Source organism: Carassius gibelio, chromosome A14, assembly GCF_023724105.1.
Source record: "Carassius gibelio isolate Cgi1373 ecotype wild population from Czech Republic chromosome A14, carGib1.2-hapl.c, whole genome shotgun sequence".
Classification (NCBI taxonomy): Eukaryota; Metazoa; Chordata; class Actinopteri; order Cypriniformes; family Cyprinidae; genus Carassius; species Carassius gibelio.
Window position 1 is genome coordinate 19226880 of NC_068384.1, and position 27836 is coordinate 19254715.

Here is a 27836-nt window from a genome sequence, read left to right on the forward strand (position 1 = left end):
TTACCTTATAAAAATAAAAACAAACCAAGACGATGAATTAGAATCAATCAGCCATTCTTACCTCTCCAGAATCTCTCCTCCTTCGATCTGGTATCACTAGAGTATTTCCATTACTGCCCGGGACTAAAGTAGAGCCGATACTCATTCTGGGTCCAACTAACATGTACCGTTTGTCTCCAGATCTGTACTGGATGCTGTGACACAGAGTCCCGTCATAATTTGGTTCCTGCAAATACTTGGACGAATAGTCTGTCGATTTAGAGCACTGCATTTCAATCAACACGATGATGCTGATGACAAAAAGCACTGAAACCGAGCCCAAAGTGATGATTAAATAAAATGTCACGTTGTTTTCCTCCTCTTCTTTTACTGTGTTTTTCACATCAGAAGCTGCAAAAGCCTCTTTGGGCTCCACAACTTTGACAATCACAGTCGCTGTTGCTGAGAGTGAAACGTTCCCATTGTCTTTGACCAGAATGATCAGTTTATGCTGGGCCTCGTCTGTTTCTGTGAATGAGCGAAGGGTCCTTATCTGTCCTGTATAGCGGTCCAAACTAAAGAGACTGTGGTCACTAACTTCCAGCAGTGAAAATAATAACCAGCCGTTGTATCCTATATCTGCGTCATAGGCTCTGACTTTAGTCACCAAATGACCTGCGTTCACATTACGAGGAATCTCTTCCACACCCTCAGCAGAACCGTTAGAGCTGACTGGATACAAAATCACTGGAACATTGTCGTTCTGATCCATAATAAACACGTTCACTGTCACGTTACTGCTCAGAGACGGAGTTCCAGAGTCTGTTGCAAGTATGTGGAACTGAAACTTTTTTAATAATTCAAAGTCAAAACTTCTGAGAGCACTAATCACGCCTGTTTCAGAATTGATATTAAGGAATGAAGTCATGTCGTTTTGTGTCTGGTCGCCTCTTACAATATGATGCGTAATATGAGCATTTTCATTTTTGTCTTCGTCAGTGGCGCTAACAGAAAATATGGACTGTCCAGGTGGGTTATTTTCAAACAGGTACATCTCAAGAAGGCTGTGGGGGAATTGTGGTGTATTATCGTTGACGTCGGACACCTCTATACTCAGAGATTTTGAAGCTGAAAGAGCTGGGTTGCCTAAATCAGTAGCTGTTACTGTGATGTCATAATGGGATGCAACCTCCCTATCCAAACTCTCTTTGGTCACTAGAGAATACATATTCTGCTGAACATATGGTTTCAGCTCAAACGGTACATTCTTTGACAAGCTGCAAACAACTTTACCATTAATTCCTGAATCTTTGTCTGTTATGCTAATAAGAGAAATGACTGTGCCTGGCTTTGAGTCTTCAGAAACAATATTAGACAAAGACGTTATTTCAATCTCAGGTTCATTATCATTGACATCAATAATCTTAACGATAACTCTGCAGTCAGTGTTCATAGGAGGGCGTCCCTTATCTGATGCTTTAATGTTTAAGCTATAAATTTCGTTCTCTTCAAAATCAATTTTGCCTTTTACACGTATTTCACCTGTTACCTTGTCCAGATCAAAAATATCATGTACTTTTCGCTGCACGTTTCTACTGTAAGTATATTCAACTTCTCCATTAACGCCCTCATCAGGGTCAGTTGCATTAACAAATGTTACAGTAAAACCGGGAGAGGCGTTTTCTTTTAAAGAAATAGTGTATGTGTCTCTGTTGCATACTGGGCGGTTGTCGTTAACATCGAGGACCGACACAGTTATATTTAAAGAGCCTGATTTAGGTGGATTTCCACCATCGATGGCAATAAATGTTAATATGTGTTTCTCTTGACTTTCCCTGTCTAACGGTTTTTGTAAAAGTAGAAAAGGACTTTTATCTCCGTATTCACTGTCTCTTACCTCTATCTCAAAATTATCATTTTGTCCGAGGCGATAGGACCGAACAGAATTAACGCCAACATCCAAATCTCGTGCGGTTGGAAGATCAAAGCGAGCGCCTTTTACAGTATTTTCTGCAACTTCTACGTGAACGTCTTTTTCTGGGAAAGATGGGAAGTGATCATTCACATCTGTTATTTCAACCTCGACGTAGTGGACTTCGAGTGGATTTTCAACTGCAATCTTTAAGTTTAGCAAACATGCGCCATTGCCATCACAAATCTCCTCTCGGTCGATTTTCTTGTGAACGTATAAGATGCCATTGTTCTGATTTACCTGGAAAAAGCTGTCCTTAGATCCAGAAACAATACGGAATCGTCTGTGCTCTAACGAACTGATATCAAGACCGAGATCTTTAGCAATATTTCCCACGTGTGATCCCTCTTTCACCTCCTCCGGAATAGAATATCTGATCTGTGCCGAAACATGCTGTTCACAATGCATCAACAAACACAAAGCAATACAGCTGTATCCCCATCTGCGCCTTTGTCCATCCTTACCCATGGCGAGCAATTAAAACAAAAAATATTCAAGAACTAGACATCTATTATCCGTGGTTATCAACAGGATAAACCGTGTAGTACCAGAAATCAGGAAATTATGTCTTAGGTCCCATCGTCAGCCCACCCTAAGCACTATAATTTTCTTCGGCTCATAATGGCTCCTGAACAATGCAGCACTGCGCATGTCACCATCTAGGCAGGGCATTTCTTCATCATAACATAGAGCAATACTGACACCGAGCGGTATACAGTTAATTTAATATATATATATATATATATATATATATATATATATATATATATATATATATATATATATATATATATATATATATATATTATATAACAATAATCCCTTAAAAATGATGAATAATTCTAAAGGATTGAACAACTCTGTATCGTGCACAGTAAGGTGTTACATCTCCTGTCTAACCCATTACAAAAGTCACTTAAGCGAAAATACCATTATAAATTTTCACTATAACTAAAAATGTAGCAAATTAAACGGATCACGGACATAAATACAATTAAGGTATTCATATATAGCAAAGACAAAAATGCGTGATTTCGAAAGAATGCCAATGAAATAGGATAAAATAAACACATACACATCTGAAACAAAAAAACATGTATATCAACAGTTTTTTGCAACAATTGACATTTTTTAGGACTTTATAAAATTAAAAAAAGGACATTCAGCACCAACTAAATGGACAGCTCCCTTTAATCTGCGGTCACGAACAGAAAATAAAAGCTGTCAAATAAAGTTGCTTACTGAACAAGATTGAGTGCTGTGAAATCATGACTAGGTAAAGGTATAACATATTGCCTAAATTAAAACTATAATGTATAACAAAAGCACAGCAAAACAGTAGCTGTAATTAGTATGAACCTGCCATTCTTACCTCTCCAGAATCTCTCCTCCTACGATCTGGTATGACTAGAGTATTTCCATTACTGCCCGGGACTAAAGTAGAGCCGATACTCATTCTGGGTCCAACTAACATGTACCGTTTGTCTCCAGATCTGTACTGGATGCTGTGACACAGAGTCCCGTCGTAATTTGGTTCCTGCACATACTTCGACGAATAGTCTGTCGATTTAGAGCACTGCATTACAATCAACACGATGATGCTGATGACAAAAAGCACTGAAACTGAGCCCAAAGTGATGATCAAATAAAATGTCACGTTGTTTTCCTCCTCGTCTTTTACTGCGTTTTCCACATCAGAAGCTGCAAAAGCCTCTTTGGGCTCCACAACTTTGACAATCACAGTCGCTGTTGCTGAGAGTGAAACGTTTCCATTGTCTTTGACCAGAATGATCAGTTTATGCTGGGCTTCGTCTGTTTCTGTGAATGAGCGAAGGGTCCTTATCTGTCCTGTATAGCGGTCCAAACTAAAGAGACTGTGGTCACTAACTTCCTGCAGTGAAAATAATAACCAGCCGTTGTATCCTATATCTGCGTCATAGGCTCTGACTTTAGTCACCAAATGACCTGCGTTCACATTACGGGAAATCTCTTCCACACCCTCAGCAGAACCGTTAGAGCTGACTGGATACAAGATCACTGGAATATTGTCGTTCTGATCCAGAATAAACACCTTCACTGTCACGTTACTGCTCAGAGATGGAGCTCCAGAGTCTGTTGCAAGTATGTGAAACTGGAACCTTTTAACAGTTTCAAAGTCAAAGCTCTTTAGTGCGTGAATAACACCCGTCTCCGAATTTATATTCATAGCAGTTGCCATATCGTTCTGTATACCACCATCTCTAATTATATGATAAGTTATGGCAGCATTTTCATTAATATCTCTGTCTGATGCACTGACAGAAAATATAGAAGCACCTAAAGGGTTATTTTCAGTTAAATAAAGCTCTAGAGGATTTGACGAAAATTGTGGGACATTATCATTAACATCTGACACCTGTACAAACATTGTTTTATATGCTGACAAAGAAGGTTCACCTAAATCTGTTGCTGTTATTTTTATATTGTATTCGGACACTAACTCTCGGTCTAAACGTTCTTTTGTTTCAAGGGAATACATGTTATCTTGAACAGACGGTTTTAACTCAAATGGCACACTGTCAGATAGACTACACACAACTTTTCCATTGATCCCAGAATCTTTGTCACTTACACTTATGAGAGAAATAACAGTTCCAATTTTGGCGTCCTCCGAAACTACATTTGAAAGAGATGTTACTTGTATTTCTGGTTTATTGTCATTTACATCTTCAACTTTAATGATGAGCTGACAATCGGTGTTCAGAGGAGGAAGACCCTTGTCTGAGGCTCTTATCATCAAACTGTAGATTTCATTTTCTTCAAAGTCAATTAAGCCTCTAACTCGTATTTCACCAGTCGTGCGATCTAATTGAAATATTTCATGTATTTTTGGTTTCATGTTTCTACCGTATGCATATTCTACTTCACCATTTAAACCACTATCCGCATCACTTGCATTCATAATTATCACTACAGTGTCAACAATTGCATTTTCACGCAATGTTATCGTCAAGGTATCGCTATTGCATATAGGTCGGTTATCATTTACGTCGAGAACAATGACCGTGATATTAAGAGTGCCCGATTTAGGTGGATTTCCGCCATCTACTGCAGTTAGTAGCAACCTGTGTATTTCAGTGAATTCCCTGTCTAATGGTTTCTGTAATATTAAGAAAGGTGTTTTATCTCCATAAACACTATCTTTAATTTCCAAGTCAAAATGCGCATTTTTACTCAGTTGGTAATGGCGGACTGAATTAACTCCCACATCCAGATCCCGAGCAGTTTGAAGTTCGAATCGTGTTCCAGTTACAGTGTTTTCCCAAATCTCTAGATAGAAGTCTTTATCGTGAAAAGAAGGCGAGTGATCATTTACATCTGTGATTTCAACCTCAATATAACGGACTTCGAGAGGTTTTTCGACAACTATTTTCAAATTAATCAAGCAGGCGCTATTTCCATCACACACCTCTTCTCTATCAATGTGCTTATCCACATACAAGATGCCATTGTTCTGATTTACCTGGAAAAGACCGTCATTAGATCCAGACACAATACGAAACCTTCTGTCCGCCAATGTAGTGACATCAAGACCCAAATCCTTAGCACAATTTCCGACGACAGATCCCACTTTCATCTCTTCTGGAAGAGAATATCTAATCTGCGCTGAAACCTGCAGTCCAAAGCACACAAGCAAAGAGAAACACAGAAAAATCCGCCAGCGCTCATATCCAAGCCTTTGTCCTTTGGCTTCCATTGCGACTGTTCACCGCAACGTTAGTCCAATGATCCGTATATTCTGGATGATTAGATGCCACAATGTAATGCTTGATACATCGTGCGAAATAAAATTAATCCACTGTTATTACAGTTCGCATAGTCTGTTACCGTCATACTGTTCATCAGTTCGCGAATGTGAAGAACAATAAAGCCCGTTTCGCATCATCATCAAGGGCAGGACTTAATCTGCTACACGAATACTGGAGCAACAGTGACATCGAGTGGTCTTCAGGAAAACAAATCATCAAAAGTTTTTCATTAAGCACATATACAAATCAATAAAAACCACATTAAATTATTAAAATGAATTATTAATCAGAATTCAGTGTCCCACTTACCTAAGTGCTACATAATTTTATAAAGTGAATATAGATATCACCCAAAACAACTCGTGCTGACGTGTGTGAGAGCACAAACAAACTACGCACAATTTACAAAAAATCCGCAACTAATTTCAGAACCAGCGCAGCGGACAGCTCCTTGTACGCTGTCACTACTTGGAACAACAGCAAACCTGATAAAGCATGCACAATGTATTTATTTATTTTTATTTTTTTTTGTAAAGCAAAAGAATTGTCAGAAATTCTTAACTTGCAGTTAGCTCATCAGTTTTACGATAAACATATGTCGTCGGCTGTCTGTGAAGCTGTACGGGTTATTAATTCCATACAAAAAAAAAAAAAAAAAAAATATCGTCATTCTTACCTCTCCAGAATCTCTCCTCCTTCGATCTGGTATCACTAGAGTATTTCCATTACTGCCCGGGACTATAGTAGAGCCGATACTCATTCTGGGTCCAACTAACATGTACCGTTTGTCTCCAGATCTGTACTGGATGCTGTGACACAGAGTCCCGTCGTAATTTGGTTCCTGTAAATACTTGGACGAATAATCTGTCGATTTAGAGCACTGCATTACAATCAATACGATGATGCTGATGACAAACAGCACTGAAACCGAGCCCAAAGTGATGATCAAATAAAATGTCATGTTGTTTTCCTCCTCGTCCTTTACTGCATTCTTCACTTCAGAAGCTGCAAAAGCCTCTTTGGGCTCCACAACTTTGACAATCACAGTCGCTGTTGCTGAGAGTGAAACGTTTCCATTGTCTTTGACCAGAATGATCAGTTTATGCTGGGCTTCGTCTGTTTCTGTGAATGAGCGAAGGGTCCTTATCTGTCCTGTATAGCGGTCCAAACTAAAGAGACTGTGGTCACTAACTTCCTGCAGTGAAAATAATAACCAGCCGTTGTATCCTATATCTGCGTCATAGGCTCTGACTTTAGTCACCAAATGACCTGCGTTCACATTACGGGGAATCTCTTCCACACCCTCAGCAGAACCGTTAGCGCTGACTGGATACAAGATCACTGGAACATTGTCGTTCTGATCCAGAATAAACACGTTCACTGTCACATTACTGCTCAGAGACGGAGTTCCCGAATCCTTTGCAACAACTTGGAACTGAAACTTTCTTATTACTTCAAAATCAAACCGGTTTAAGGCGTAAACAACTCCCGTTTCAGAGTTAATGTTCAAGAAAGAGGCCATATCATTTTGTGCAGCGCCCCCTCTAATAATATGATACGTAATCATTGCATTTTCATTTAAATCGTTATCGAATGCGCTCACAGACATTACTGAGGCACCAGGTGCGTTATTTTCTACTAAGTACAATTCAAGCGGATCTTGAGAAAATTCAGGACTGTTATCATTAACATCTGATACCTGAACGCTCAAAGATTTAAAAGAAGATAATGGAGGTTGTCCTAAATCAGCGACTGTTATTGTTATGTCATAATGAGACACAAGTTCTCGATCTAATTTTCCTTTAGTTACAAGGGAATAAATATTCTCTTGAACTGATGGTTTCAGCTCAAATGGAATATTATCAGAAACAGATAGAATAATATTTCCATTTATACCGGAGTCTTTGTCACTGATGCTTATTAATGAAATTACAGTCCCAGGTTTAGAATCCTCGGAAACTATATTGGAAAGAGACGTGATGTCTATTTCAGGAGCGTTATCATTTATATCTGCCACTTTAATAATAACGACGGATTCTGCTGCTAAGGGTGGCTGGCCTTTATCAGATGCCTGTACGTCTAACTTGTAAACTTCTGTGTCCTCAAAGTCCAGCACACCTTTAATCTGAATTTCTCCTGTTGCACTATCGAGTTTAAACAGATTTTGCACTTTACGCTTCAGGTTTCTTCCAAAGGCGTATTCAACAACACCATTTAAACCTTCGTCCAAGTCAGTTGCATTAAGTTTTACCAAAACCGTACCGATGGCAGCATTTTCTTTTACCATTACAGAATAGGAGTCTTGACTGAACACAGGACGGTTATCATTAACATCAAGAACAGTAACAATTATGTTAAGATTTCCTGACCGTGGTGGATTTCCACCATCGATTGCAGTTAGTATTAATCTATGTTCTGCGGCGTTTTCACGGTCAAGTGCTTTCTTTAAAACCAACAGCGGTATTTTTTCGTCGTGTCTGTCCTTAGTCTCAACTTCGAAATGCTCATTATGACTCAGTTTATACGACCGGACATTATTCACAGTCGTATCAGCATCTCGTGCTGCCTGTATCTGGAAACGCGTCCCTATTGGGGTGTGTTCCGCAATCTCAAAATGCTGCTCCTCTTCTGTAAATGTGGGTGAATTATCATTAACATCAGTTACCTCCACTCCAACATAGTGAACTTCCAAAGGATCTTCGACCACCATTTTCAGATTAATAAAGCATGCGCCATTTCCATCACACAGCTCCTCTCTGTCAATTTTCTTATGAACATATAAGACGCCATTGTTTTGATTTACCTCAAAAAGAGCGTCCTTTGATCCAGACACAATACGCAATCTCCTGTTTATTAAAGTGCTGACATCAAGGCCAAGATCCTTAGCAATATGTCCTACAACGGATCCTTCTTTCAGTTCTTCTGGAATAGAATATCTTATCTGCGCTGAAACTTGCTGTCCACAACACAGAAGCGAGGAGAAGCACAAAGCAATCCACCAGTACGCCCCTTTGCGCCTTTGTCCTCCGGCTTCCATGACAGAACGATTACTGTGAGACTGCCAGAAATATATCCTCGGCGATTACAAACAACAATGTCCACTTTATCTGCTTAATACAATACAATTTAACTGAAAACACACGGAGAACAGATCTAATTCTTAAACTCCCGTTTCTGATCGTATCCAGGATAAGGAGGACAATACAAGCCTACGCGTCATCATCCTGGGCTGGACTTAGAACTTGAAAACAAAAATTAAAGCAACACTGACACCGAGTGGACCATTGCACCTTTCAATCACCTACAGCGTTACCGTTTACAGTATCTTTCAATCTGCAAAAGTTTTAAAATTTATTAAAATATGTGTTATTGTTCGAATAGGTGGAAGACCGTTTTATAATTCGGCAAAAATATTATTTGCACGTTTCATGTTGCAACAGACAGCTCTTGTCTCAACAATAAATAACATAAAAATATATATAAAAAAATGCACACATAGACTATGCAACACATAGAGTGTTACACCAGGACTTGATTAAAATACAATGAAATATAAATCATATATAAAAAACAACAACATAAAGACCGTTTTGTGAAAAACTGCGCAAACCGTCATACTAATTATTGACATTTATATTTATAAATACCAAATCTAATCCACTAAAATACCTACGAAAGGAAATTAACAATTATTCTTACCTCTCCAGAATCTCTCCTCCTTCGATCTGGTATCACTAGAGTATTTCCATTACTGCCCGGGACTATAGTAGAGCCGATACTCATTCTGGGTCCAACTAACATGTACCGTTTGTCTCCAGATCTGTACTGGATGCTGTGACACAGAGTCCCGTCGTAATTTGGTTCCTGTAAATACTTGGACGAATAGTCTGTCGATTTAGAGCACTGCATTACAATCAACACGATGATGCTGATGACAAAAAGCACTGAAACCGAGCCCAAAGTGATGATCAAATAAAATGTCACATTGTTTTCCTCCTCTTCTTTTACTGTGTTTTTCACATCAGAAGCTGCAAAAGCCTCTTTGGGCTCCACAACTTCGACAATCACAGTCGCTGTTGCTGAGAGTGAAACGTTTCCATTGTCTTTGACCAGAATGATCAGTTTATGCTGGGCCTCGTCTGTTTCTGTGAATGAGCGAAGGGTCCTTATCTGTCCTGTATAACGATCCAAACTAAAGAGACTGTGGTCACTAACTTCCAGCAGTGAAAATAATAACCAGCCGTTGTATCCTATATCTGCGTCATAGGCTCTGACTTTAGTCACCAAATGACCTGCGTTCACATTACGGGGAATCTCTTCCACACCCTCAGCAGAACCGTTAGCGCTGACTGGATACAAGATCACTGGAACATTGTCGTTCTGATCCAGAATAAACACGTTCACTGTCACGTTACTGCTCAGAGACGGAGATCCAGAGTCTGAAGCAACAACGTGGAACTGGAACGTTTTAGCTGCTTCGAAATCAAAACTTTTCAGCGCATAAATAATCCCCGTTTCTGAATTGATGTTTAGAAAAGATGTCAAATCACCTTGATTTAGGTTATATGCTATCGCAGCATTTTCGTTTAAATCTCTGTCAAAGGCAGTAACAGAGAATATAGAATCACCAGGGACATTGTTTTCAGATAAATAAAGTTCATATGAATTCTGGGCAAACTCTGGTGGGTTATCATTTACATCAGACACCTGTATATTTAATATTTTAAAAGACGACAAAGGTGGCTTTCCTAAGTCAGTGGCTGTTACAGTTATTTCATACCTTGACGTAACTTCTCTATCTAAACGCCCCTTTGTCACTAATGAATAAATATTCTCTTTAAATGATGATTTCAGCTCAAATGGCATATTTTCAGGCAATGCACAGATTACTCTGCCATTGACACCCGAGTCCTTGTCTGATACGCTGATTAAGGCTATGGCCGTTCCAGGATTCGCATTTTCAGATACAACGTTAGAAAGGGACGTTATCTCAATTTCAGGGGAGTTATCATTAATATCTGTGACTTTAATGCTAAGTTCTGCTTCAGCAATCAGAGGAGGCTGGCCTTTATCAGATGCCCGCACATCTAATTTAATTACATCAGTTTCCTCAAAGTCTATTTTCCCTTTAACTTGTAATTCACCTGTGCTCTTGTCAAGCGTAAACAGGTCGTGTATTTTTCCTTCTAAATTTTCGCCTAATGAGAACTCGATTTCACCGTTCATTCCATCATCCAAATCAGTTGCGTTTATTTTAATTACGACAGTACCCGGGGCTACATTTTCCAGAATTGTTGCAGTATATGAATCGCGGCTGAAGACGGGCCGATTGTCATTTGTATCCAGAACAATAACAGTGATGATAAGAGTCCCCGATTTTGGTGGGTTTCCACCATCAATGGCTGTCAGAATTAGTCCATGTTTGCCTTGCCTTTCTCTGTCCAGCGCTTTCTTTAAAACTAAAAATGGTATTTTTGTGTCATGCCTTTCCCGAATGTCGATATCAAACAGCTCATTCTGACTTAATTTATAGTGTCGAACCGTATTCATTCCCAGATCAGGATCTCTGGCAGTTTGTACCTGGAAACGTGTTCCTAGAAGCGTATGCTCGGCTATTTCAAATTGCTGCTCAGATCTCGGGAAAATTGGTGGATTATCGTTTACATCTGTAATTTCAATTTCTACGTAATGCACCTCTAAAGGGTCTTCCATAACGCATTTCAGACTTATCGAACAAACTGCGTTTCCATCGCACAGCTTCTCCCTGTCGATTCTCTTATTGACATACAGTTCCCCATTGTTGTGATTTACCTTGAAAAGCGCGTCATCAGGTCCAGAAACAATACGAAACCGACGGTGTGCCAAATTACGGACATCAAGGCTTAATTCCTTTGCAATATTTCCAACAACATATCCTTCTTTTACTTCCTCTGGGACATTGTATTTTACTTGTGCACTAACCAGATTCACGACGCACAACAGCAAAGAAAGAGTAATCCACCGCCATGGCAGTCTGCTCCATTGTCCTCCGACATCCATCGCAAATAAAGATAATTAAATAACTTCAGATTATAGATGTTCTCCTCGTGAAACACTGCCTTTTCCTTTTGGTATTTCTGATTTCAGGTACATGATTGTAAAAGGAAATACGATGGAATCATCAGCCGCCACTTCTTCAAACGCACGGCTACACTGCTCTGCTTCTCTGCACAAAACGGTGCTTTGTTTCTCATTAAAGATGACACACGATGGGGTAGGGCTTTCAACAGGACAGTACCCTAGAGTAACACTGACACCATGTGGAGTGGATTTGTTTTTGACAAAAACATATACATCAACAAAATATATTATTTCCTCAGTGGTCACAGCAAGGCAGTTAAAGTAGAAAGGATTGTTTTGGAAACGAAGCCATCTCTATTCACAAAAGTTTCAGAGAATAATCTAATTTTAAGATTTTACATTCTAATCTAACAATGAATAATATATATATATATATATATATATATATATATATATATATATATATATATATATATATAAACTTTTGTTGTATTTGTTCAATTTAACTCTGAAATCCTCCATGATATGAGCAAAAAAAAAAAAAAAAAAATTTTTTTAAGTCTGTAGACATTATAACAATAAACAGCCATGCTATGGAAGAATGAAAAGACAACAAAAGCTAAAAAAAGAAGCAGCAAACCAGTAAAATAAAATACATTCAGATATATCCAAATCCAAGACTGCAATTAGATTTAATAAATGATTCTTACCTCTCCAGAATCTCTCCTTCTGCGATCTGGTATCACTAGAGTATTTCCATTACTGCCCGCGACTAAACCCAGCAAACATTTGGACGTCTTTTGACCGTTGAAAAGACGTCCATCCGAGACGTCCCGTCATGGTTGAAAAATAGTTCCAAAATGAAAGTTGAACCGACGTCTTTGACGTCTTCTAGACGTGAACTGCACGTCTTTTCCGCACGTCCCTGGACGTCTAAATGCGTCGATTTCTGGACGTCGTTGTCTTCTGGATTTTTAAATGCGTTGCTGCATAGTTTAAGTGTATGTATATATAAGCCTGCATATAAAATAATCACACACCCACTGTGTCACATCGTTAAAGGCAATCAATTATGTCTTGAGGTTTAAAACATCTTGACAAAAGTTCAAGATTGGTCCAGTCAGACATGAACGTTCATAAAACATCTTAATCACGTGTACATCACTAACAATAACACATTATTTGTGGACATATGCAAAAAAGAAGCATGTTCTGATTTAGCACACTTTATTGTTTTTGAACAGTTTAGCATCTGTTAACCAAACTAAAATACTAATGACAAAATACTGAATTACATAAAGGGAAAATTCTTTCATTTACTCACCCTCATGTTTCAAACCTGTATACCTTTCTGTGTTCTATTGTTTTCATGTTTGCTTTACTGGGACAATGACAAATAAGAATCTTAAAGATGATAATATATTTAAAAAATTTTTTTCAATGTTATCTTTGTATCCATTTTGGATTTCTGAAATAAGTTTACAGGCCTACCATTTTTTTCATCAGAAATATGATTTAATGAGGGCCATCACTGAATAAAAAGTGCTGAAATACTCAATCTTAAAGTGCATTATTATTGTTAAAAATTTATATTTGCAGTGTTGGTTTATTAATGTTTTTAATATATAATATAAATCAATATTAATTGTATTTATTTTTAAATACTTTAATCATATAATATTAAGAATATTATTAATATTTGAACATGTGGCATAAACACCTTGCAGGAGTCATTGTTGTCATGTGACAAGAAAATCATAAAACATAAGACCCTCTTCATAAAATATGTTTGAAATCATTGCTATTTATGAAATCAAAGTGGTGTAAATGATTTTTAACGGTATAGAACCAACATTAATTAAAATTTCATTTCTGAGAATGTTTTCTACTAGAATGTTAAAAGATGGTTTCTTTTTATCAATTCTTCATTAATCTTGTCATTGACTTACACAGTTGTCTTATAAACACAAAGATATTTGGAAAAATGTTTGTAACCAAGCAGGTCTCACAATCCATTAACTGCCACTGTAGGAAAAATTATTATGATCGTAACATGAGGGTGAGAAAATTATGACTATTTTCATTTTTGTATGAACTATCCCTTAAACACATTACAGTAGTTTGGCTCATTTCTTGTAACCTCCACCCCCATCTCTTCCCGGAACAAGCTTCAGGTGTTCTGTCATTGCTGCATCCCATTCAGAGTCTCCACCTCTTCACAGCATCTGAGGCAAGAGAATACATTTCTTTTTAAAATAAATAAAATAAAACATTTGAGATAAATGACATGCACTTAATTTCAAAATATCTTTATGGTCTACCGCTAAAAAAAAAAAAAAAAAAAAACCTTGGACCAAGATGAATGAATCATGAATGAAACATTAGGAAAAAAAGGTAATCAACAAGCATTAGATTTTATTTTTATTGTACAAAAGGTGTTATGATTTAATGTGATGCCCTTGAGAAACACTCACAGTGTAACTGTGAGAAAGTGAACAGGACATTTCTGATAAGACAGGAGAGCCGTGATGTCCCCTGAATAATTAATTAAAGCGTACCAATAAAAATTACATCAATATAAGTAACTTTAGCCTTCTAACGTTAGCTAATTTTAGCCATACTCAGTGAATTTCAGTTGACAATGTGGTCATTATTTATCTCGGTTCCTTCGTGTCAAACAAGTAAAACTCAAGCACGTTAATCAAATAATACAAAATGTACTTACCCCACAGTAGATTTTATGTAATTTATATCGACAAATCTCCCTCCAAGAGTCCTCTTCGAGTCCTCACCTCCTGTGGTTGCCTGCTTGATGTACCGGAACTTCCGGAAGAAAGCGAGATCTCGCGAGATAAATCTATCTATCGCGGGATTTTGTAATATCACGAAATATATCAGTATGTTTTGTGTCTACATCTTGGCAGCACCGTTTTGGCAATTACATCCAACTCAGACCGAAATTGTGACCGGGTATATCTGTTTTACATGTGTATGCATAGATTCAATAAAAATAATAACAACAAATACATAAAACAGGTTGAAATAATGACTAAATTGCAGCATTGCTTTGCAATCACTTAACTACACTGGGCTCTTTGTGATTATAATTTTTTTAAACAAGATAAAGTGAATATATTTACTTTGTATATATATATATATATATATATATATATATATATATATATATATATATATATATATATATATTTTCCTGCTAGTCTTGCTTGGACATTTTTTCACAAACCATGACGAGACGTGTAAAAGACGTCAGCGGACGTCTATTCACAACCTCTTTAAAACCTCTTAAAAACTACTTGGTGCACTTTAATTAAATATTGCAGTATTAATCAAGGTGTAAGCACAGCTTTTACATATTCCACAAGGATTTCACATAGGGTCATGATGGACGTGTAACGCACGTGTAAATGACGTCACTAGGTGACGTCCTCTCACAACCGATTCACAACGTGGGTAAATTTTGAACTACACGTATCTAAAAGTCAAAGAAACAATTATACATGAAACCCCATAGAACTATAAACGTGTACAAACATATCTGAATGCATTTTTAGGAAATGTTCTGTGTTACATATTTCTACCGATTTATGCCGTCCTACCGCGACTATTTTTGGCCGGCCACACGACGTCGCCGTCGGACCAATGTTTGCTGGGAAGTAGAGCCGATACTCATTCTGGGTCCAACTAACATGTACCGTTTGTCTCCAGATCTGTACTGGATGCTGTGACACAGAGTCCCGTCGTAATTTGTATCCTGTAAATACTTCGACGAATAGTCTGTCGATTTAGAGCACTGCATTACAATCAACACGATGATACTAATGACAAAAAGCACTGAAACTGAGCCCAAAGTGATGATCAAATAAAATGCCATGTTGTATTCATCCTCGTCGTTTACCGCGGTCTTCACATCAGAAGCTGCAAAAGCCTCTTTGGGCTCCACAACTTTGACAATCACAGTCGCTGTTGCTGAGAGTGAAACGTTTCCATTGTCTTTGACCAGAATGATCAGTTTATGCTGGGCCTCGTCTGTTTCTGTGAATGAGCGAAGGGTCCTTATCTGTCCTGTATAGCGGTCCAAACTAAAGAGACTGTGGTCACTAACTTCCTGCAGTGAAAATAATAACCAGCCGTTGTATCCTATATCTGCGTCATAGGCTCTGACTTTAGTCACCAAATGACCTGCGTTCACATTACGGGGAATCTCTTCCACACCCTCAGCAGAACCGTTAGCGCTGACTGGATACAAGATCACTGGAACATTGTCGTTCTGATCCAGAATAAACACGTTCACTGTCACGTTACTGCTCAGAGATGGAGATCCAGAGTCTGTAGCGAGCGCGTAAAACTGAAAGGTTTTGATAGTCTCAAAATCAAAACTTTTAAGTGCATGTATTACGCCTGTCTCAGAATTAATATTAAGAAAAGATGTCATGTCACTTTGTGTCCCATTCCCTTTAATAATCTGATATGAAATCACAGAGTTTTCATTTAGGTCTTTGTCAAAAGCACTCAGAGTGAGAATGGGCGCGCCTGCAGAGTTGTTTTCAATCATATATAATTCGATGGGATTTAGGATAAATTTAGGCGGGTTGTCATTAACATCTGACACCTGCACGCTCAGAGTTTTATATGAGGACAGTGGAGGCTGACCCAAGTCACTTGCTGTTATTGTAATGTCATAATGTGATACAGTTTCACGGTCCAGGTTCCCTTTAGTTACTAACGAGTACATGTTTTCCTGAACTGATGGTTTCAATTCAAATGGAATATTTTCAGAGAGAGCGCACACAGTTTTCCCGTTCACACCAGTGTCTCTGTCGGTAACACTAATGAGCGAGATAACAGTACCAGGCTTGGAGTCTTCAGACACGATCTTTGATAGAGACGTCACCTCTATGGTCGGCTCATTATCATTTATGTCCTGTATTTTTATAATTACTCTACAGTCTGTAGTCAGAGGCGGCTGCCCATTATCAGATGCCTGTATATCCAACTTATAAACATTGGTCTTTTCAAAGTCGACCTCTCCTATTACATGGATTACTCCTGTTATTCTATCCAGGGTAAAAATATGTAACATATTCTGGTTGTTACCCCCTCCAAAAGTGTAAGACACTTCACCATTTGGACCGTCATCAAAATCACTTGCCAGAATTTTCATTACTAAAGTTCCAATTTTCACATTTTCATGCAGTGTTGTAGAATAAACATCTTGACTAAATACAGGGCGGTTGTCATTCACATCGAGAACAAGTATTGTTATATTCAATGTTCCTGATCTTTGCGGATTGCCGCCATCTATTGCTGTTAAAATTAAATTGTGCTCAGCGTCTTTCTCGCGGTCAAGGGGCTTTTGTAAAACCAGAAAAGGCAATTTATCTTCTCCCCTGTCCCTTATTTCTATATCAAAATGCTCGTTTTGACTTAATTTGTACAAACGCACAGAATTCACAACACTATCAGGGTCACTCGCAGCTTGCAGCTGAAAACGAGTTCCTTGAAGAGTGTTTTCGGAAATTTCTAATCGCTTTTCTTTTTCTGTAAATGTTGGGGAATGATCATTTACATCAATTATCTCAACGGCAATATAATGGATCTCAAGTGGATTTTCCACCACTAATTTTAAGTTTATCAAGCATGCTCCAATACTATCACACAGCGCCTCTCTGTCAATTTTTCTTTGTACATATAAAACGCCATTGTTTTGATTTACCACGAAAAGAGCTTCATCCGATCCAGACACAATGCGGAACCGTCTGTCCATCAAAGTACTGACATCAAGTGCCAAATCTTTGGCGATATTTCCTACAACAGATCCCTCTTTTACCTCCTCTTGAACAGAGTATCTTATCTGAGCTGAAATCTGCTGCCCAAAGCACAGAAGAAAGCAGAGAACCGTCCTCCAGCACTCCCCTTTGCGCCTTTGTCCTCCAGCTTCCATTGCGAATGACAGCGAAATCCAGAAGCAAATGCCGCTACCCGGTCAGATTATACTTATGTGTTCATCTTGAACGAACAAACAAAGGTGACGCACAAAAAAGCTGCAGCATTCACCGTTAAGCAGTTCTGTCTTTAGTCGTCTTCAAACAAAAATCATCTTCCCTTTGCGCAGAACAAAATGCCAAATGCAATCTAGATATGGGGTCAGGGTGAATAGATGCATTGCTTTCCCTGTACAACAATGACACCATGAGGTGTGTTAAGAATGTCACAGATAAGCAAAACCGCTCTGGCTGAAAAAAGGAGCCTGGTCTCCTGAAAACGCATATCAATAGAATGAATATTTGTGTTTTGCGTGCTATTTATAGCAGAAACTGACTTTGACGTGCATGTAATATGCAGTGTTTGAGTGTATATGATACGCACTGTGTTAGCGTGCATAGATACTCATTTTTGCGTACATTTAATACACACCTATCTGCAGTACGGCAAATAGAAACAGAAAATCTTGCCTTTGAAATGCGCTCTCGTGAAATCAGGTTAGAATAACAAATAAACACCTATTGTCTTTTTTTATTCCGAAAACAGAACCTCTCATATGCATATTTCCGATAGACAAAAACAGACACATAATAAAATTATAACAATGAGTTAAAATAAAAATATAGCCTAACAGTAAACATTGCAAAGCTCAAGTTCAAAATAATCGGTTTCGCTCAGTTTATAAATCAAACAACATCCCCTCTGTTTTGCTAATTAATGTCTCAACCAAAAGCTGAGTCGGATATTTCTAATAGCAGATATTTGTCAGACAAAATTATTTTTTAATATGATTTAAAAAAAAAAAAATAACGGTCTTAGTCGTATCAAATAATCAACAATTTGATCACATGGCAAATACATCAATTAAAATGAAATGGGGGCGGGGGTTAAAAACGACTTGCTCGAATATGAAGGAACACATCACCTAATTGCATTTATATGACATCAGATTGAAAGCGTAGTAAGCGCGCTCCACAAGCAAAACCGCAAAATAAAAGCTTTTGACTCTCAACTCTAACTTGACATCAGCCCAATATTTTTTAAACAATGCAAGCAGCAATGCCGAAAAAGCATGAGTTGACAACAAGGGTAAAGGAGGAGCACTTCAAAAACGTCATATGCAAATGACAAATGTTAATCTCAAGTGCAAATAAATAAATAAAACGGTTATTACCTCTCCAGAATCTCTCCTTCTGCGATCTGGTATGACTAGAGTATTTCCATTACTGCCCGGGACTATAGTAGAGCCGATACTCATTCTGGGTCCAACTAACATGTACCGTTTGTCTCCAGATCTGTACTGGATGCTGTGACACAGAGTCCCGTCGTAATTTGGTTCCTGTAAATACTTGGACGAATAGTCTGTCGATTTAGAGCACTGCATTAAAATCAGTACGATGATGCTGATGACAAAAAGCACTGAAACCGAGCCCAAAGTGATGATCAAATAAAATGTCATGTTGTTTTCCTCCTCTTCTTTTACTGTGTTTTTCACATCAGAAGCTGCAAAAGCCTCTTTGGGCTCCACAACTTTGACAATCACAGTCGCTGTTGCTGAGAGTGAAACGTTCCCATTGTCTTTGACCAGAATGAGCAGTTTATGCTGGGCCTCGTCTGTTTCTGTGAATGAGCGAAGGGTCCTTATCTGTCCTGTATAGCGATCCAAACTAAAGAGACTGTGGTCACTAACTTCCAGCAGTGAAAATAATAACCAGCCGTTGTATCCTATATCTGCGTCATAGGCTCTGACTTTAGTCACCAAATGACCTGCGTTCACATTACGGGGAATCTCTTCCACACCCTCAGCAGAACCGTTAGCGCTGACTGGATACAAGATCACTGGAACATTGTCGTTCTGATCCAGAATAAACACGTTCACTGTCACGTTACTGCTCAGAGACGGAGATCCAGAGTCTGTAGCGAGCGCGTAAAACTGAAAGGTTTTGATAGTCTCAAAATCAAAACTTTTAAGTGCATAAATTGCGCCTGTGTCAGAATTAATGTTTAGAAAAGATGTCATGTCACTTTGTGTCCCATTCCCTTTAATAATCTGATATGAAATAACAGAGTTTTCATTTAGGTCTTTGTCAAAAGCACTCAGAGTGAGAATGGGCGCGCCTGCAGAATTGTTTTCAATCATATATAATTCGATGGGATTTAGGATAAATTTAGGCGGGTTGTCATTAACATCTGACACCTGCACGCTCAGAGTTTTATATGAGGACAGTGGAGGCTGACCCAAGTCGCTCGCCGTTATTGTAATGTCATAATGTGATACAGTTTCACGGTCCAGGCTCCCTTTAGTTACTAAGGAGTACATGTTTTCCTGAACTGACGGTTTTAATTCAAATGGAACGTTTTCTGAAAGAGCGCACACAACTTTTCCATTAACACCAGTGTCTCTGTCGGTAACACTAATGAGCGAAATTACAGTACCAGGCTTGGAGTCTTCAGACACCATTTTCCCCAGTGACGTTATATCGATCTCGGGTGTGTTATCGTTGGTGTCTAAAATTTTTATGACAACTCTACAATCTGTCTTCATAGGGGGCTGGCCATTATCAGATGCTTGAACATCAAGTTTGTAAATGGATTTCTCCTCAAAGTCCACATTGCCTTTCACACGAATGTCACCTGTAAGTTTATCCAAACTAAATATTTCATATATATTTGGGTGCTGGTCGCTGCCAAACGCGTAGGTAACCTCTCCATTTGAGCCATGATCTGCATCACTTGCTTGAACCTGTACGACTGGCGTTCCAACTTGTATATTTTCTTTTAAATGTGTTGAATATATATCTTGGCTAAAAACAGGTCTGTTGTCATTGTTATCAAGAACAACAACTGTAACATTTAGAGTTCCTGATCTTTGTGGATTTCCTCCATCAATAGCTGTTAAAACTAAATTATATTCATCATTGATCTCACGGTCAAGATATTTTTGTAAAACTAAAAATGGCAGTTTATCTTCTCCCTGATCTCTGACTTCTAGATCAAAGTGTTCATTTTGGGTCAATTTGTATGAACGAACAGAATTTACCCCGGCATCCGGGTCACGCGCGGCCTTAAGCTGAAAACGCGTCCCTCTAGCAGTCGATTCTGAAATCTCCAATCGTTTCTCGTGTTCACTAAAACTGGGCGAATTGTCATTTACATCGGTCACCTCCACTGCAATATAATGTATTTCAAGAGGATTTTCTACAACAATCTTAAGATTTATGACGCATGCGCTATGGCTATCACATAGCGCCTCTCGGTCGATTTTCTTATGAACGTGCAAGACGCCGTTTTGATTTACCTGAAAAAAATCATCATTGGATCCAGATACAATACGGAATCGCCTGGCCGCCAAAGCACCAATATCTAGGCCCAAATCCTTAGCAATATTTCCAACGACGGTTCCATCTTTCACCTCCTCCGGAATAGAATATCTTATCTGAGCTGAAACATGCTCTTCGAAGTACAGCAGAAAAAAGAAACACAAAGCAATCCACCAGCACTCGCATCTGCTCCTTTGTCCTCCGTGTCCCATCATGATTCAAACGCTTATCAGAAAACAAATTAGTGTTGCTCTTGTGATTTCTTCATGAGCAAAATCTCCGAGATGCTATACAAATTTTTCCTTCTAATAATTCACCATAATCCACGCAGACAACAAGGTATCCTATGTTTCAACAACAGCAGAATTGCCTTTTTGTGGAGAGGAACAACAGCGTGACGTCTCGAAGAGGAGGGACAGTATTTAAAAAGGTTTTCCTGTATTATACTGACACCATGAGACTAACTGAGAATATAGCCGATAATTCAAGAAATTCAGTGTTAGGATACATTAGAATCCACCTGCCAATGCATGCACCAGACTTCAGTTGCTTTAAATCAAATCATCATACAGCTAACCAGGGCTGTGTTTCTCCATAACGACTGATTTTAGAGCGTTCTCTACGAGTCATTTTATGATCGATCGTTATTGTTTCATGCACGTTTCGTAAAAAATGCTACTTAGGAGTCGCTATCCATTTGTCAAGTGCTGAATTGTTACCTAATAGAATGAAATGTTAACCTAATGCTGCGTTCCAGACAACTCGAATATAATAACAATTATATTATATTATATTATATTATATTATATTATATTATATTATATTATATTATATTATATTATATTACTGTACATAACAATACATAATATACTTTCTATGTACAGGGGGAGAAAGAGAGAGAGACGTTATTTCCGGGTCAAATGCATGGCTGGTTTTCCTGCACCTCAGCAAGTCAATCCAGGCAAACCCAGTCTTTGAAGAATATTTCCTACAGTATTTGTTGTTGTTGTTGTTGTTGTTATTATTATTATTATTATTATTATTATTATTATTTGTTCAGTCATTTAATTTAGATGTGTATTTATATTTTTTCTGCCCTTTTTAAGTTTTTCATTTATAAATAAAAAAAATAGAGTGTACAATAAAGTACGATCAAATCCTTATATTATTGTCACATTGCATTTGAATACAGTTAAAGGTGTAATCTGCCGATTGTCCTGCAGATGACCGCATACATCTGTCTTCTTTAAGATGCATTTGGCTTTACTATTACTCCACAGCACTCATAGATTTTCAAGTGTTACGATGCTTTTTGGGAAAAAAATACCTTAATATTAAGATCAGTCGTACGAGTTTTTACGATCTACTTAAGCTTACGATGCTTTTGAGAAACTCAGGCCAAAGCATTGTAACATTAAATGCTCAGAGAAGCTATTAGCAGTGTTGTGCCTGAACTCGTTCATATTTTGGGCGAACGTGAACTGAACGTGCTGTATAAATGCCTGATGAACGTTACTCGTGTCGTTCATTCTGGTGTCTGTGAACGGCACGCTCTCTCAGGTTAACTTCGTTCAATAGGGTGCCAGATTTCTATAGAGCAAAAACCCTGCTAAAACACACCGTAAACGGGTCTTAATATGTAGCGGAAAAACACCCAATCTGGCAACACCAGCCACCAGTGTCGCACCCCCGTCCGCCGCATGCGTGACGCGTCATCAAAAAAAAAAAAAAAAAAAAAAGCATGTAGCAAGAAGGCATATGATCATTTAAAAGAATTTTATGATGTTTATGACAAGGTCGGTGAGAATGGGAGACAAAGCATTAAAACAACAATGGGGAAATGCTGTCCCCTCAATGCTAATGTAAACCCTGTTTGGATTAGGATTCAAAATTGGATATGAAGATGAAATCTGACGCATAGCTTCATTGTTAAAACTGATAAAATAATTGCTGTCTGTAATTCTATATGGGATGTTGCAATAATTTAGGGAAATAATAGCTCGCAGCAACATATGGAAAAAAAAAAAAACTATGAACTAGTTCATTCTGTGAACTAAGTTCAAAATGTTGTAGTTTGAACTATGAACTGAACTAGTTCATTTTAAAATTTGTGAATTTAACTTTGAACTAGTTCATGTAGAAAGTGAACTTTCCCAATACTGGCTATTAGTTTGATTTGCCATCTCCCAGCACCAACCATCTGCTAGTCATCCAAATAACTCTCTCAGGCCTTAGCCTCCATCTGAAGTTGTCCAGACCACAGCCACAACACCTCAGCAGTTTGAGAATGTCTGTGGTTGTAGTCAGTGCAGCTGGAGATATGTCTTGAAAGACAATAGACAATTTCTTAAAGAGGCCAGTAAGAGGAACAACAGTTTTCAACAGCAGCTCATTGACTCAAAACAATAAAACCATGTTAATTGTGACAAGTTTTTGATGGCCATGTGTTTGTTAACTCACCCTGAAATACTACAAGAATTATTATGAGTTTTTCCAAGTGTTTCTGAAGTGAATGACTTATGGTTAATATGGTAAGTTTAAATTTAGTTAATTTATAAACTGTATAGATTAAGGATGACAAATATTTGTACTTTATCTAGTGAATACATTTCAGTTTATTGCAGACATGTTTTATCAGCACTGTTGTATATATGTTTATGTATATTTTAATTTTGTACAAATGTTCTTTATTTTTATTTTTAATTATTTCCTTTTAAATTATTTTAAACAATAAAAGAGTAATAAAGAGAAGTACAATCAAAACCTTGTATGCGATTGAATAAAACTACAGGTGCAATCTGTCGTTTGTCATGCAGGTGACCTCATAACTTTGTCTTCTTACGATGCATTTTGGGCTTTAAGATTACTCCAGAGCATCTGCGACGGTTTTTAAGTGCTACTTAAATGACGACGCTTTTGTCAGTCGTACGATCGTTTTTACGATCTACTTACACTATAATAATAATAAAAAAAGAAAATCTGTGACATTTACGGTAAAATACAGGCAGCTGTGGTTGCCAGATTTTCACCGTTAAAGAGATGTTAGCAACATTTTAGATTTTACAGACTTAACTTGTCTATATAATCTGCGGTTTGGAGAAAATACACTTCTGTGTGAATGTTACTTTCTTTAGTTAGCTGACTCCATAAAGCTTGTGACGTTTCACATTTGTAGATTGAGTCGCTTTATTTAAAAACGTAGACGGAAGGAAAATAATGTACATGTAACAAGTAAATGTAAAATTCTGATTTGAACTAAAGCAAAAATTATCGTTATGTTTAATGGTTGGCTGGTTGAGATAATTTTTTATTAAGTGCTTTAGTATTTGTTTGATTCTAAATTTAAAATGTCACTTTATTTAAATTCGCTATTTTTATTTGGTACATTTGCAATAGGGTCTGGCTGCATACATGAACTTGCACTTTCATTCACCTGCGCTTCCACAAGTGACGTCACTTCCAATCGTTTTTATTTTTATGTTATTTATTGTTGTTGTTGTTGTTTTACATTTAATTTCTTAACATTTTACAACTGTTGCGATATCCAGATCCCGGAGACGAATGGATCCAGTCCAGAAGGGAAAGACGGATGGTTTCTGCTACGTATGTTTTCCCTTCTGGACCCTGTCTTCACCATCTAGTTACTGTTGTAAAATTCTGATAGATTCAATAAAAATAAATACATTTAAAACAATAAAAATAAAATAAAAAATAAAACTCTAAAAGTCCAATATAGCTATTTTTATATTCACAACAATGGATAAACGTAGTTGCACCCAGCTTAATGTGGTTTTACTGCTGATGTGGTTTTATTTTTGATAGTTAAGAAGGTTTTTAAAGGCTTTTTTACTTTAATGTTTAAGAGGTTACTTTTACTTCAGTGATATTTAGTGATATGGTGTGGTATCCGTACTTTTACTAATGAAAATTGTGTAATTTTACATCACTGTTATAATAGCAGTTGATGTTCTTGAGAAGAAAAAAAAGTTATACTGTGAAACGAAACGTTATCACCAGGGAAGCAATTCGTGAGAATGCATGGACTCGAATTTCAGCACCAAGGACAGCACTTTGAAAGGCGTAAACACTCGTGCAAACTTAAAAATAAAATAAAATAAATAATAATATTATTGAGGATGCATCTTACCTCTCCAGAATCTCTCCTCCTACGATCTGGTATGACTAGAGTATTTCCATTACTGCCAGGGACTATAGTAGAGCCGATACTCATTCTGGGTCCAACTAACATGTACCGTTTGTCTCCAGATCTGTACTGGATGCTGTGACACAGAGTCCCGTCATAATTTGTATCCTGTAAATACTTGGACGAATAGTCTGTCGATTTAGAGCACTGCATTACAATCAACACGATGATGCTGATGACAAAAAGCACTGAAACTGAGCCCAAAGTGATGATCAAATAAAATGTCATGTTGTTTTCCTCCCCGTCTTTTACTGTGTTTTTCACATCAGAAGCTGCAAAAGCCTCTTTGGGCTCCACAACTTTGACAATCACAGTCACTGTTGCTGAGAGTGAAACGTTCCCATTGTCTTTGACCAGAATGATCAGTTTATGCTGGGCCTCATCTGTTTCTGTGAATGAGCGAAGGGTCCTTATCTGTCCTGTATAACGATCCAAACTAAAGAGACTGTGGTCACTAACTTCCTGCAGTGAAAATAATAACCAGCCGTTGTATCCTATATCTGCGTCATATGCTCTGACTTTAGTCACCAAATGACCTGCGTTCACATTACGGGGAATCTCTTCCACACCCTCAGCAGAACCGTTAGCGCTGACTGGATACAAGATCACTGGAACATTGTCGTTCTGATCCAGAATAAACACGTTCACTGTCACGTTACTGCTCAGAGATGGAGCTCCAGAGTCTTTGGCCACAACATAGAATTGAAATGTTTTTAAAGACTCAAAGTCAAAGCTTTTCAGTGAATAAACGGTTCCATTCGCCTCATTAATACTCAGGAAAGAGGTCATGCTTTGGTCTGAATTCATTCGATCAATTGAATAGGATATACGAGCGTTTTCACCTTCATCGATATCAATTGCACTTAATGAGAAAACGGCAATTCCTGCTTTGTTGTTTTCAGCCACATAGAATGTATATGGTCTTTGAGCAAATGTGGGACTGTTGTCGTTAACATCAGTGACATCAACGTGAATTGACCTTGTTGATGTTAACGACGGCGTTCCTAAATCATTGGCTGTTATAGTGATATCATAAGACGATTTCAATTCTTTGTCAATGTATTCTTTAGTTACCAAAGAGTAAAAGTTTCCATCAGGCGACGGCTTGAGGTCAAAGGGAATATCCTTAGACAGAGAGCAAACTATCTTTCCGTTCATACCTGAATCCAGGTCTGTAACTCCCATCAAAGCTACGACAGTCCCAGGAGGCGCATCTTCAGAAATGTGTCTGGACAATGAAGTGACGTCAATCTCAGGTCTGTTGTCGTTGACATCCTCAACATTTACAAGCACATTACACTGTGTAGACAAAGATACGGTGCCCTTATCCGCGGCCAGTATCTTTAATTCATAAAACTGCCTTTCCTCAAAATTTAGCCCACCCTTTATCTTTAATTCCCCCGTTAAACTATCCAAATCAAAAACCTCAGAAGCTCCATTCCTGAACTTGTTCCGTAAAGAGTATTCGATTTCTCCATTCAGTCCTTCATCTGAATCTGAAGCATTAACGCGCAGCAGAAATGTACCCTCAGGGGCATTTTCTTTTACTGTCACGGTGTATTTTTGCTTATCACAAACTGGGGCATTATCATTGATGTCCGACACAACAATAGTAATATTTACAGAAGTAGATTTCTGTGGCTTGCCACCGTCCGTCGCAGTTAATATTAGGTAATGTCTTGCGAGTGTCTCTCTATCAAGAGGTTTTTGTAAAATGAGAACAGGAATCTTACCTTCGTCTCCCATGTCTTCCGTTTCTAAACGAAAATAAAGATTTTGGCTCAGTTTATATGATTGCAAGTCGTTTGAGCCTATATCCGGATCGTGAGCAGTTTCTAACTGAAATCGTGACCCTGTTATTGCAGATTCAAGTATTTCCAATTTATGGTTTTCGTCCAAAAAAGAAGGTGGATTATCATTGACGTCGATAATGTCAATTGATATCTGGTGCATTTCGAGTGGATTTTCTATCACTGCTTTGAGATGAATAAGACATGGGTTGGTTTTAGCGCACAGCTCTTCTCTGTCTATCCTCTGGTTCACAAACAAAGCGCCGTCTTCATGATTTACCCGAAAGAGCTCTTGCTTTGTCCCCGCAACCATACGTAGATTCCTGTTGTCCATTAAAGCCGGATCAATCCCTAAGTCCTTTGCAATGTTCCCCACAGTGACTCCAGTTTTTGATTCTTCACGAAGGGAATAGTTTATCTGGGTAGCATTTATTCCGGAATTGAACAGCAGACATATCAGATAATTAATCTTGCTCATCCATATTATTTTGTTTTTGCTTGCCATGTTTCCTCTGAACACAACTGAAATGGTTTTAAACAAATGCGGTCAAATCACGTATGTTATTCCAAATGTACACATTAACAGACTCATCTAAAATCGTCGTGGTTGTTCATTGTTCAAAGCCAGAGTGATGTCTGACACGCCAGCGCACGAAGTGAACCTGCTCAACAGAACTGTTAGCTATGATTAGTATTGTAGCGCCACTCACAGCGATTTTG

At 38.0% G+C, this 27836-nt stretch overlaps 4 protein-coding genes and 1 pseudogene across 4 annotated transcripts; all 5 read right to left on the reverse strand.

Moving 5' to 3' along the window:
• LOC128027095 (protocadherin gamma-A11-like) lies at window positions 1-27745 on the reverse strand (annotated as a pseudogene).
• On the reverse strand, window positions 3262-21445 carry LOC128027757 (protocadherin alpha-7-like). The gene is made up of 2 exons (XM_052615612.1): window positions 19570-21445; window positions 3262-3916 (listed from the first exon to the last, which is right to left on the reverse strand). Exons 1-2 carry the CDS (start codon window positions 21335-21337, stop codon window positions 3300-3302), a joined length of 2385 nt encoding a protein of 794 aa, XP_052471572.1. The 5' UTR covers window positions 21338-21445; the 3' UTR covers window positions 3262-3299.
• Window positions 6308-8998, reverse strand: LOC128027066 (protocadherin alpha-8-like). Its single transcript, XM_052614382.1, has one exon. It carries the CDS (start codon window positions 8774-8776, stop codon window positions 6308-6310), a length of 2469 nt encoding a protein of 822 aa, XP_052470342.1. The 5' UTR covers window positions 8777-8998.
• Window positions 9409-11937, reverse strand: LOC128027067 (protocadherin alpha-2-like). Its single transcript, XM_052614383.1, has one exon. It carries the CDS (start codon window positions 11776-11778, stop codon window positions 9409-9411), a length of 2370 nt encoding a protein of 789 aa, XP_052470343.1. The 5' UTR covers window positions 11779-11937.
• On the reverse strand, window positions 15127-18035 carry LOC128027763 (protocadherin gamma-C3-like). Its single transcript, XM_052615622.1, has one exon. It carries the CDS (start codon window positions 17759-17761, stop codon window positions 15422-15424), a length of 2340 nt encoding a protein of 779 aa, XP_052471582.1. The 5' UTR covers window positions 17762-18035; the 3' UTR covers window positions 15127-15421.
• Window positions 27746-27836: the final 91 nt, after the last annotated feature.